The sequence below is a fragment of the Emydura macquarii genome, unplaced genomic scaffold (genome assembly GCF_026122565.2).
Source record: "Emydura macquarii macquarii isolate MOO-44397 ecotype Brisbane River unplaced genomic scaffold, CSIRO-AGI_Emac_v2 contig_1230, whole genome shotgun sequence".
Lineage (NCBI taxonomy): Eukaryota > Metazoa > Chordata > Testudines > Chelidae > Emydura > Emydura macquarii.
In genome coordinates this window covers 12173308-12186323 of record NW_027131367.1, presented here as the reverse complement: position 1 = coordinate 12186323, position 13016 = coordinate 12173308, and the positions used below count along the sequence as shown (strand labels likewise).

The window sequence follows — 13016 nt, the reverse complement described above, 5'->3', positions numbered from 1 at the left end:
TTTGTCAGCTGCCATTATTGCCCCCCAACCACGAGACAGAACCAGGGGGTAGATCAGCAGTGAGCCAGCACTGCTCAGAGACAGAGGCTCCCAGGTTGTCTCTAGCCGGACCCCTCGCCCTGGGTCAGCAGGAGGGTGGGGTAGATTAAAGATGCAGACAGTACGACCAGCCAGTCAGATTGTGTCCTCATCCCAGCGCTATTTATAAATCTTCTCGGCTACAAGTTTATTATTGGGCCACTGGACAAAGGAGCTGTTAAAAGAGCACTCGAGGAAGACATGCACAGTTGCACAGAAGCTAAATGAATTCTTTGCATCAGTCTTCACTACAGAGGATGTGAAGGAGATTCCCACACCTGAGCCGTTCTTTGTAGGTGATGAATCTGAGCAACTGCCCCAGACTGAGGTGTCAGCAGAGGAGGTTTGGAACACATTGATAACTTAGACAGTAATAAGTCACCAGGACCAGCTGCTATTCACCCAGGAGTGCTGAAGGAACGCAAATATGAAATTGCAGAACTACTAACTATGGGATGTAACCTATTGCTTAAATCAAACTAACAGAGGACTGGTGAGTAGCCAATATACGCTATTTTCCCCTCCTTTCCACACCCCCCACCCAATTTTTTTTTTAAACAGCTGCCAACAGGAGTACTCCAGACAATTACCCACCAGTAAGCCTAACTTCACTATCAGGCACATTGGTTGAAACTCCAGTAAAGAACAGAATGATCAGACACACATCCCTCAAATCATGATTTAAAGGCTCCAACTTACAGAGAATCCACCATTTACATTGGTTTAAACCTGCAAGTGACCTGTGCCCCAGGCTGCAGAGGAAAGTGAAAACTCCCAGGGTCTTTGCCAATCTGACCAGGGGAAAAATTTCTTCCTGACCCCAAATATGATGATCGACTAGATCCTGAGCAGGGGAGCAAGACCCACCAGCCAGACAGCTGGAAAAGAATTCTCTGCAGTAACTCAGAGCTCTCCCCATTTAACGTCCCATCACTGTCCACTGGAGATATTTGCCGCTAGCAATCACAGATCGCCCACAACGGCATGTATCCAGCCTTGTCATCCCCTCCATAAACTTATCAAGTTCAGTCTTGAAGCCAGCTACATTGCTTGCCCCCACCGCTCCCCTAGGAAGGCTGTTCCTGAACTTCACTTCTCTGATAGTTGGAAACCTTCATCTAATTTCAGACCTAAACTTGTTGATGACCAGTTTACATCCATTTGTTCTGTTCATTCCCTCGGAGGCATTTGGTATTGGCCACTGTCGGCAGACAGGATACTGGGCCAGATGGACCATTGGTCTGATCCACTATGGCTGTTCTGATCTCCATTTCTGTCTGGATTATTTTTTATAGACTGTTGGGCTTTGACTGGCCCTCAGGAAGCCAGGGGTCCCCTGAGCGGAGAACTCTCTGCACAGTGTCGGTATGACAGAGGCTATGAAAATCATATTAAATACTGGTGCAGAGGAGCAAGGTGGACATCCTGCTACACGATTGTTGGGACAAGAGGGTCAGAGGCAATAGTGAAGAAGGACAGAGTCTCCATCAGAGACATTCATGCTTTCTGCACATTCATGGTGACCATGAAAAACCTCATAGAGGACGACTCCGGGATTTACTGGTGTGGTATAGAAAGACTGGGATTTGATCACATGTTCTCTGTGAAAGTGAGTGTTCTGCCAGGTAAGCTCCTGCATGAGTCTCATTGGATTTTTACTGGCTTAAGGCTAAGTTTAAAAAGGACATTTATTCCAGAGTGTCTGCACACAGACTTACATCTCTTGTTCCAGTGTGAAGTATAACCAGATGTAATTATTGTAGTGCACATTTGTATGTAGACCAGTCTTCAGATGTAAGCTAAACTGATAAAAACCAATTTTAAACCCGGGTTCTAGGAGTGCCCAAGCATAAAGTTATACCAGTTTAACTAAATGGGTTTAAAGTCACATGTGGAGTTAAATCAGTGCAACTGTGTGTTTAGACCAGGCCTAAGCTGAAGAGAAATGTAAAAGGGATATAAACCCTCACGCTTCAGGGCAAAAAACCAGCCACCAACCGAGGGAAGATGGAAGAAGTGTTCCCTGTGAGCAGATTATTCCCTAATTATGGGACTCTTTCACCTTCCTCTGAAATAGTTGGTACTGGCCTGCTCCAAAGCATTTCCAATCTAAACAGGGACAACACATGACAGTTGGTGTAGGACAAAGCAGAGCTGGTCAGAAAACAGACATTTTTCACCATGAGAAATAAAACATTAAAAAATGTTGGTTCAAAGATTCAGTTGAAATTTTTCAGGTTTTCGCTAACATTTTGAATTGATTAAAAACAAAAATTGTCATTTTGAATTAACATTTTTATTTTATTTATAATATTGTTTCACTTCATTTCTCCCCCCAAAATACCTAAAGGAAACAAAATCCAAAACAAAACTGAAATTTTCATTTCATTTGCAACATAGATTCAAACTGAAAACTTTCATTTAAATTCGCCTGCAGGAAAACAAACACGAATTTCCCCTAGAATTTCCCCCCAAAGATTCAGTTTCAACTAGACATTGATCAGCAGGAAAGCTTTCCACACTAACAACCTCAACCAGATCGAAGAACAAAGTAGAAACCTTAAGAGGCATGTGGTGCCCTGGATGGGTTCCTTTTCTGCTGCTGTCATTGCTCATGGAGTCCATTGTCTATAAGGCTAGGTTGGGTCACTGGGCAGCGGAGAGTTGATCTACACACTGCCCAGGGCAGATCTGCCAAGTAAGAGGAGGCTGGGATATTGGTGTGCTTCAAAGGAAGGGTTTGATGGTGGAAATCCACTGAAATTTCAGGAACTCCTTGCAACTGCTGCTTCTGTTTTGCACCAGACCCTGTAACAGGTCCTGCTCATGGTTTGAGTATCACAACACAAAAAGAGAACACCCCAACCACAGGCAAAGAGTGAGACACCAGCCACTTCCCCCTTAGCCTCCTCGAGGGCAGTGAGGTTGCGCAGATAGGAGGAACCCTTGCAATGAAAGAACTAGTTACAGAGCCTGAGTTTCATTCCAAACTGCATCAGCAGAAACCCAGACCTGGTGCCTCCTGGTAACAGAGAGAGGATTTTCCTGGAGAGAGACTTACCTGGAATCAACGTCCGGCCAGCCTGTGGGGAGAGGCAGAACAATGAGGATTTTCCCTGTTCTGAGTTGGATGCTTATCCCAGGTAAGAAGGCGACGAGCTCTGTACGCACCAGCAGAAACAGCCAGTGTTCTTCCTCCTCGGGCCCTTCGCACACCCACATCTGTGTGTGTTAGCAGAGTGCGGCTGCTAAGAAGGGATTCCAGGAATGGTTCTTGAGGCTTCCAATAAACCTGCAGGAGCCTCAGTGCTCTGCTCCTAGAGACTTTTGAACCTGCCTCACGGGTGGGATCTGTGTTATTTGTGCTGCTGCTTACCTTTGATGTAGCTGCTCATTCACTAGGAGCTATTCTGCAGAAATCAACTGTTGGTAAAACTACTGCAGGTTGGTGCTTTACATTTGTAAGTTACCAAAAACTTCCCAGCCCAGAAGGGGACAATGCGATTGTCCCACGGTCTCTCTCTCTCTCTGGCTATGAAGAGTTTGCTCCCACATTTTTCCTGTGATGCTCCATCAGCAGCAGTTACGGGGGTCCAGATTTGCAGCAGCACCTGTTGACTGGCAAACACATTTTCTTCTGTGGTTATTCCTGAGAGTCACCCACCATCTGCGCTTCCGTGCAGGGAGGATACTTCTCCCTGGCTCAGTAATTGGGGTTGGGGAAACTCCACTGGTGTGTGTCTCTTCCTGGAGATCCTGAGGCTGGAACCAGCACGAAGGAAGGGAACAGGGATCCCGCTTGCCCAGTGTCACACCTTGGCACTGCTCGGCAGGGCATGTGAAGGGGGAGCTGCTCTCTCGCTGTGGGCTGGGGACGGCAGTGATTGTCTGTTTGGGGTTTTATTGCCCAGCAGGCCGTGAGTTGGGTCCCTGCGTCTCTCAGCACATCCCGGCCTCCTGCTCTGGGCAGGCAAATGCTCAGATGTCAGCGCAACATTCCCCGGGGCACAGGGCAGTGACCTACCGCGGGTCTCTGGGATCCCGGGAGCAAGCCTGCATCTGCGTCCTCCCACACAGGGCAGGAGAGATCCCGGCACCGCCCCAGCTGCACCGGAGAGGGGGGATCTGCACCTGCGGGGGGAGGCGTGAGGCCTGGGGGGGCAAATGCAGGCTCGGCTCCACCGCGCATTTACCCTCCACGCAGCGCCCGCCTCCCCCGCTCCAGCCCCGCAGCCCGGCGCCAGCTCAGACGGGGCTGTCCCACCCGCGGCCTGCGGAGGGAGCCCGGCCGGCCATCAAACGCGCTGGGGGGGTGGGGTGGAGCCGGAGGTGGAAGACTCTGGCGCCCCCCGCCCGTCCCAGCCCCCCGCAGTTACCCGCCGGTCCAGCCCTGCAGCGGCCAGGGGGCGGCCTCACCCCCGTATGTTGGGAAGATCCGGCCCGGCACCCCCGGCCGACGCCAGGAGCCTGGCCCCCTCCCCGTTCGCCACTGGCACGGGCCATTTTCTGTTCGTTTCGCAGGTAACGACGCCCCGTGTCTGTCTGTGTCTGTCTGTCTGCCGCAGGCTGCTGGGCGCTGACGGGCCCCGGGACAGTGCGTGGCCCCGCGGGCGGGTCGGTGATTGTGAACTGCTCCTATGGCGAAGGCTATGAGAGTTATTCGAAGTACTGGTACCGGGAGTCCTGGGGCTACATCGCTGAGAGCAGCGGGACAGAGGCCGAGGTGAAGCGGGGCCGCGTCTCGCTCCGAGACAATCACAGGCGGAGATCGTTCACTGTGACCGTGGAGAACCTGGCCTCGGCAGACGCCGGCACTTACCTGTGCGGGATACACAGGATTTGGTTTTTGTCTGATCCCGTAGACAACGTGCAGGTCATCGTCACCCCAGGTATATCCCTGCGCTGCTCCGAGCGCTAACTCCGGGTGCAGCAGTTCAGGCACAGCCCGGCAGCTGGTGCCCGGCGCTGCCCGCACAGACTCTGGCCGCTCAGGGGCTGCAGCGCTGGATGGGGGGGGGGGGGGAGGAAACATAAAGTTGCACCAGTTTAACTAAATCGGTTTACAGTCACATGTGTAGCTAAATCAGTTCAACTGTGTGTTTAGACCAGGCCGAAGCTGAATGAAATGTAAAAGGGATATAAACACTCATGTTTCAGGACAAAAGACCAACCACCAACTGAGGGAAGCTGGAAGAAGTGTTCCCTATGAACAGATTATTCCCTAATTATGGGACTCTTTCACCTTCCTCTGAAATAGCTGGTACTGGCCCCTGTCCGCAGCATATCGAGGTGGACCACTGGTTTGATCCAATAAAACAATTCCCATGTTCCTGTAGAAATCAGTGTCAGAGTGGTGTGGGGAAGAACACTGGCTTAGGTTAGTATTGAGTGGGGAAGAAGAGGAGAGGCCAGAAACTGCTCGCAGGCAGCAGAAAACACAGTAACGCTATTTATAGAACAGGCCGTTCAAGTTCTATAGGTGCAGCAGCACTTGGCTGGGTGCACCCGGAGTTGTGATATTTTTGCTGCAAGTCCAAACTCTCTTCAGAGTCAGGCTGTTAATACAACATGTGTAAGAACATGGTGCAGAGCAGCAACCACCGCACAGGAGAACAAGCTTCGTCTTTCTACATCCTTAATGTCCATTTGCAGATTCAGTCCATGAGAAATAAACCAGGAGACATAAGTACAGCCAGAGCTAAAACTAAGCACTAGACACCTCCCCTAGGTCGGAACTAGGGATTAATAGTAGTCCAGCAAATGCATAAACAGGGTGTTGAATATCCCGAAAACGAAGGCAGGTACATACTCCGTTGATATTTTGCAAAATCAGAGGGCTGTTAACACAGCTCAGTTGCTTGTTTACAGCTGTGCCTGCCTCACCAAAGCCAGCACCAATTCCACCAAAGAAAAAGCCAACAGTTGATGCTTCCTCCACGGAGTCTCCTTTCACATCGACTGTCCCAGAAGTGACTGAATCCAGCCCCACCGTCCCGAAAGTGACTGAATCCAGCCCCACCGTTCACAGCAGCGACCCTCCCGCATGGTGAGTACCTGCACACATTCTAGACGGGTCACCACCAGGACAGGGGCGGGTTGACTCCAGAACAGGAGTCAGGAGCCAGGCCAGGTTCTGGATACCCGCAAACCCGCATCTGAGACAGGCCAGGGGCAGACCAAGAGCCAGGTTGCCAGAGATCAGAGTCTGAGACAAACCGCAGGCCCATGCTCAAGAGGCGCCCGGTCAGGATGTCAGAGTCAGACCCCAGGACAGGGAGCCCAGCGGAACTAGTCCTAAGCATGAAAAAGAAAAACAGTTGCACAGACAACTTCCGGCCCCTCTGCTCAGCTGAAGTAGACACAGGGAGCCAATCAGGACCCACGGAGTTTTACCACTCAGATCCCAGGCCAGGAGTCCTCTGCCAAGGTTGAGCTTTGAGTTCCAGTGACAGGTGGCAACATATTGGCTCCTAAGCGCCCTGTGGACCAGGGTTCAAGACCTACAACCTTCATGAGAGGGCACCGTGGGGTCCCATTTCAAAGAGTGCTCTGGTCCAGCCACGGTTTCTGCGCTGCACTCAGAGGGCAGGCACATCCCTGCAGGTGACACCCATTGTGCTGGTGGCCTATGGACAAGTTCAACTCCAATAGCATCAGAATCTAGGACAGACGCCATCCAGTGTCTGCTGGAAGGCAGCACTAACCCGATTGGAGGCGCATGAACTCACATCTTTGGCCTGAAGCCTCAGCACTGAAATCAGGGATAGATTAAAGCGATCGAGGCCCCAGTGACACCACAACACAGGACCCCATAGCTGCCTGCACCCTCCTAGTCTATTCCTGTGCCACTGAACCACCTCCATGGGGCAGTTCAGATCGATTGTCGCTGCCGCCGTCACTCAGCTCACAAGCCTTTCTTGGCAGGCCCGAGGCTAGAGACTCTTTTTTTTTTAAGATGAAAGAGGAGATTCTGCCCTCATCACGTGATTCCAGGGGCTGGGCCCACAGGCAATCACACGCACAGGTTTTCTAGACCCGAGACTGAAAGCACACACGTCACTGGCTGCCCAATTCCTGTCTGAACCCCGCCCTCCCTAGCTGAAGGGTTAGGAACATAAATGTCTCCTCCCAAGTCTCCTTTGGGGACTTGCGTTTATCACTGAAAAACAATTAACTGGCTGCTGAAGTCAAAGGACTAGCACTTAGATGACAAGGGGGGAAGGCAGGAGATCCACGTGCCAGTCGCAGCTCTTCCACTATCTCACTGGGGCACCTTGGAGACGGTCACTAAACTTTTGCACCTCAGTTGCCCGCTCTGTGAAATGAGGGTTACACGCACACCTTCCGGTCAAAGGCAAGGAGCTGCTCGATTACAATGCTATGTAAAGAAAGTGCAAGTACCAAGCAGGTAGAATGACTTTTCTCTCTCCCCCCCCCCTTGCCTTTAGGAAAATAGACCCAGTCCTCCATATCCGGACACCATGCGTCCTGCTAATTCTGCTGCTGATTTTGCTCACTGCTATAGCGTTTATAAAGACGTCACAGAGGAGAAACAAAGGTAAGAATTACCAGTTTGCAGAGTAAAGTGACTTTACAATCAGTGCAGCCTGCGTGTTCAGTTTCCTTTCTCTGACCCACATTGCTCCTTCCACCAGAAACTGTCTCCAAATATATCACAAGCATCTAGTCACACTCAACCCTACCCTACCAACTCCGCAGGCAGAGAGGACGCGCAAAATTTGGAAGCCAGCAGATCTCCCCAGGACCAACCCCCAAGAATCCCCAATCCCAGTCACAGAGTAGTTGCCTAACACAGGCCAAGTGGATGAGTTGACTTGTTTATTTCTAAGAGGTCTGACAGTTTTTGAAGCACATTCAGTCCAACACCAATCAAAAGACAAAAAAAGAGAAACACACAAACAGGAGTCGCTCACTCAGCTGGGAGGGGCACAAATCTCTCCAGCTCTGGAAAGTTCCTTCCCCACCTAGACATTCTCCCGGCTGCTCTAAGGCTTGCTGTACCTCCAAAGCCCCACGCTGCCCTGGGTTCTGCACTCTGGGAATCGCTGAGCCTCTGACACTATTAGCACAGCTGGGCCAGCCAAGGTCTAATAACCACAAACAAACTGACCAATTCCTTCTTTCCTAGACCAACCCGTGTAAGATCTCCGTTTATTGGGTAGCACTGATCTTTCCCTCTAACTTCAATGACCTGCAGTTGGACTTTAAATAGCCCCACGCATGGGGGTAAAACCCCGGAGTTCTCTTTTCCTAGCTCTGGGGAGGAGTAAGAAATAGCCCTAGATCGATTTGGAAAGAAAAAAGAAAGTTAATGATTTTCCCACCGTGCCTGTATCATATTCACACAAAGCAGGAGAGCCAGGACTTGTCTACATGGGAACGTTGCACCCATTTAACGTTCCTTTGTCCTGGCAGAAAATGCCTTGCATCCACACACACAAATGGTCTTACGTCTGTTTCTCTCACACCTTCTTTCAAAAAAATTGAACCTCTACGGAAGGAACTTAACTATTTCGGTGGGGGTTATGTTAGTGATCCCCATTCTACCATTCCCACAGCAATTCCATTAGCCCTACCACTGCTAACCCCTGGTGTATCATTCACACCTGAAATGACTTACTTGGTTACCTGTTTGCATGTCACTACCCTGGAGCCCCCTGAACCGCATGACCCTGCTGGGATGAGACGCTGCTGGCACATGCCCAAAGATCTTCTGTTTGCATCTCAAACTAGTTACAAGTGCACAGATTCTGAGGCCAGCTTGTCCTAGTGTCTGTCTGCATTGCTGGTGGCAGCGCACTCGGCTTCCAAGAAATGCGCTCAAAGCTGGGCAGAATGATCCCACCATAAGACGCTAATGCCAGTCAGGCCAGCGTTAGATTCTCTGTCACGTTTCTGCAATGCTTGACTATGGAAAGTCCTCCACGGGTAGCGTTGCCTGGCTCTGTCCTCTCCTTGCCAAACACATCCACCGAGCCGTAACCTCATGGGAGCAGGGAAGAGAGGCTGAGCTGTGGAGGAAAGGCAAACACGCTGGAGAGCCGCTGTTTCCACATGCGGCAAACAAGATTGTGGTCTGTGGATCCAGAGACTTGGCACCATGTCTGTCCTGGGAGGGTCGCCTGGTTCGTTTAGCTCTGCCGGGCTGGGTCCATGTTAGCACCAGCAGCTCACCCAGGCTCAGGGGTTACATGGGCGGCGCAGTTCAGTGTTTAACAAATTCATTCTCAAAATCTCCTAGCCGATGGAGGTTGCTCAGCGTTACGCCTTTTCCGAGAGCAGCTTAATGCAGCGGATATCGCAGCTCGGTGCTCAGACACTGGTGCGAGGAGGGCCTTAGAAACACCTAGACACACCTAGAACAGCGTGACGTCACTTTGACACACTCTCCCTTTGCAGGTCTTTCAGCCCTGGAGGGATCGCCTGGACAAAGGGAAGAGAACGTCCATCTCTATCAGCTGGTAAGGCAGGTCCGAGGCAGACGCCTGAGTTTTCACAAGTTGCTCAAAAACTGAAAGCAGCGGCTGCGGCCTTCCAGGATCAGTCCGCTAGTGCGGAGTGATCTCAAATATCCGCCCTAGAAAGGGTGCAGCGCGGCCTACTCTGTCTCCGCTCTGCTGAGGTACTCGTTGTGTCCGCTCACGGCTAAAAGCCCCTCCCCCACACTAAGGGGAGGAGCTTCTGGGCCCGGGACTCAACCCATTATGCGGGACAAGACATGAAAAAAGAGGCAGAGGTGTGAAGGTCAAAGGGCTAAAGGGAGGGACCCTGAAGGGGACAGGGAGCAAAGACCCCTGGGCAGCACACACCGCTCCTCCAAAGTAGCGAAGGAGTCGTGGACACAGCCCAGAGGAACTCTGCCCGGTGCTGAGCTGTGACCCGCACTGGTACCATGTGCAGCTTGCTCAGCCTCCAGTGGCTGGTCCACACAGAAGAGCTCACCACAACCAGCACTTAGGAGAGTTACTGCTGTAGTAGCTTCCCTGGGAGCGTGTTCAGCCTTTTAATGCTGACCGTGTCAGATACAAGCCCCCATTGATGACTCGAGTTACGGGTCATTCTTCAAACACATGCAGTGAAGGTGCAGAGAGAAACTGCTTCCTGGCTTCTCTCTGCCCATAACTCCCAACGGGGCACTTTGGGAAGAAAGGACTAAGAGTTTTCTCTTTGTTCTGAACACATCACGTGTCTGTTTCAGGTACCTGGAACCGCGCCATCCTTCGTTACCAATGCTCACTTAGCCTGTAGCGAGGCAGCCGACTGCACGACCGTGGAGGAGACACCCGACTCAGCAGCTCCCCAGCCTGTCTATGGAAATGCAACGCTAAAAGACCCAGGTAGGAAGAAAGCCCAATGGCTACCGCTGACAGCTGAGCGCTGCTGGAACATGTCAGTTACCAGCGTGTGAATTCTTCACTAGAGCAGGGCGGAGGATTAGGCTGGTCAAATGTTTTCAATCAACATATTTCCAGTGGAAAATTGGGTTTTCAACAACAAGAACAAAAATCATAGCTAGCATCGGGTCTCCTCATGACGTTTTGATTTTTCATTGGGGCAGTGTTGAGATAAAATGGTTTTTGTTGTTAAACTTGACACAATCAGACTGGGTCTGAACAGTGACTTGGAATGGTTCTCTCATTACAAGAAGTAATTGTCACTGTTCACACATTCTCACCTTCTAATCAACAGTTGTGAATAGGCCTCATCTACCCTAACTGAATTCACTTTGTTAGCACTTGCCTTCCCCATTGTTATGTTTCTCACCCTTGGATGTATATATATATATATATATATATATATATATATATATCTCCTATCTGTGGTTTCCGCTTCATGCATCTGACGAAGTGGATTGGAGCCCACGAAAGCTTATGCCTGAAGAAATTTGTTAGTCTTTAAGGTGCTACAGGACTCTGGTTGTATTTCCTGTACACAGACCAACTCGGCTACCCCTCTGGAACTTTTGGGTTTTGTTGCTGAAAACAAAACATTGGTTTTTGGTTATTTGGTTTTTTGAATGACAGGTCCAAGTTTTCCATGGAGAATTGAGGAATGCCAAAAATATTTGGTTTTCTCCTAGTTTCCATGGAAAAGAGACGTTTTCCCACTAGCTAATGGAGTAATTAAGTAATTAAGAGAATCTATTGGCAAATTCCTCCCTCTGGCCCTTCCAGCACTGAGCCTTTTCCTCTGTCTTAAGAATCGTTAGTCTCAGCCAGGGACAACAGCTAATGAACTCTATTGGAAGGTGCAACAGAGTTAAAGCCAGGTCACTGAGCTGAGGTCATTTTTCTGTCTTGCCTGGAGCTGCTCCAAGATACTCTGCCTCCTCTGATTGATGGTGCTTTTGTTTCAGGCTCCAGGATGAACAGAAGAAAATATTCCTGGCAGTGACATTTCCAGCCTCTCCACCTATGCCAATATGAAGCCAAACACATGCAGTAGGACATCTCCATCTCATTGTCAACCAAAGCATGGGGGAAAAGCTCCTGGATGAAGCTCAGTCCTCTTGGAACATTCCCCATCCTCCTGTTGGAATTTTTAGCAGCTTGTTCTCATTTTCCTGCAATTCCGTAGACGTTTTCAGGTTCCTGTTCCTCTCTGGTTTTCTTACGCCAGGTCCCCCTGTGCTGAGATGCGAGTGTTGCTGATTATATCCCATTCCAGCAAGGCAGTTTTCACAGATTTACTTACTGCTCAGTTCTTCTCGTTCTTCACATCAACTTGAAACCGAACAAATTCCTGATGGCTCCACCTTCTGAATGACTGGAAGCATTTCTAGAAGGACTTTGTATGGTTCTGCAGGTTTGCTGTGCGTGCACGCACACACCCACACACACACACACACACACACCTGTCTGCCAGAATTCCCATGCTTTAAAGCTGGACAATTGTTAATAAAAAGCTCCTCTCTCTCTTCTGGACTAAGTTCCTTGGAATGACTCAAATATAACAGGGTCTCAGGGACAACATGGGCAGGGGCTAATGTCAGATTGTATCTGTAATAAGCGAGCAGCTCAATACCTTTGGCAGTGTAGACATACCAATAAAAGGTAGTTCGCACTGAAGTTGTATTTCCACACTCCCAGGACTTAGAATCTCTTAGCAGGTGTCTGTCTCTCTGCATCCGATGCTCAGGGTTATCTGAATCCTTATCATTAATTAGCATCAAAGAGAAAGTTTCCAAATGAACGGTTCATGCCAGTGAGACAGGAAAGTCCCCCAGTGATGAACATGTGAAATGGGATGCAGGGCTGGGAGAGCAAAGAGCCAGATTCACAGATGGCATAAACAAGTGCAATGCTACTGAAATCATAGAGACCGAGGCAGAGACTACCTCAGAGACAGTCACACTCTCCCCACCTTCACAAAGGCCTCAGTTTAAAGAGGGAGCCACCAGCAGAGTGTTTATGGGGGGCCCTATGCCATGGAATTCAGTTCCCTTCTTACTCCAAAAGAGTCGGATGTCCTGCCACTACAAAGCTCTTCTCCTCTCTCGGGCTTCTGGGAAGGGAGGGATGCACAGGGGGTTGGCATTTATGTATCATAATCTGGGATCAGTGGCTGGAGCGTGTTATAATGAATGCAATGAGCACCTCTCTTAAAGAGGAAGTGGTTATTAAGGAAACCAGATACAACTACAGACACAAGCACATAGGCTTCCACATAGCTTAAGTTCAAGTTTTGCCTCTTTTGTTGACCAGGGATAATATCCTGCCTGGATCTCTATGCAATTCACCATGACATCTAGTGTCTGAATAACATAATTGCAAGCAACCGTATCATTCAAGAGTAGAGCTGGTTGGAAAATGAACTCCTGTCCTGCAAAAAATGTTGTCACGAATTGACAAAAAGTTTGTAATCTGTAATAAGTGACCATCTCAATTCCTTCCGTACTGTAGACATGCAACTGAAAG

General features: G+C 49.8%; 2 protein-coding genes across 2 annotated transcripts; both read left to right on the top strand.

Annotated features, from left to right (window-relative positions):
* Window positions 1–3181: 3181 nt before the first annotated feature.
* Window positions 3182–4996, top strand: LOC137152809 (CMRF35-like molecule 2). Its single transcript, XM_067547777.1, has 2 exons — window positions 3182–3221; window positions 4644–4996. The coding sequence occupies exons 1-2, from the start codon at window positions 3182–3184 to the stop codon at window positions 4994–4996; spliced, it is 393 nt and encodes a 130-aa protein (XP_067403878.1).
* An 862-nt stretch (window positions 4997–5858) lies between these two features.
* Window positions 5859–12576, top strand: LOC137152808 (uncharacterized; the record flags this gene model as incomplete). Its single annotated transcript, XM_067547776.1, has 5 exons — window positions 5859–6124; window positions 7527–7636; window positions 9508–9560; window positions 10298–10436; window positions 11456–12576. Coding segments are annotated over 5 exons (606 nt in total), but the record flags the coding sequence as incomplete, so codon positions are not given.
* Between the last annotated feature and the right edge of the window lie 440 nt (window positions 12577–13016).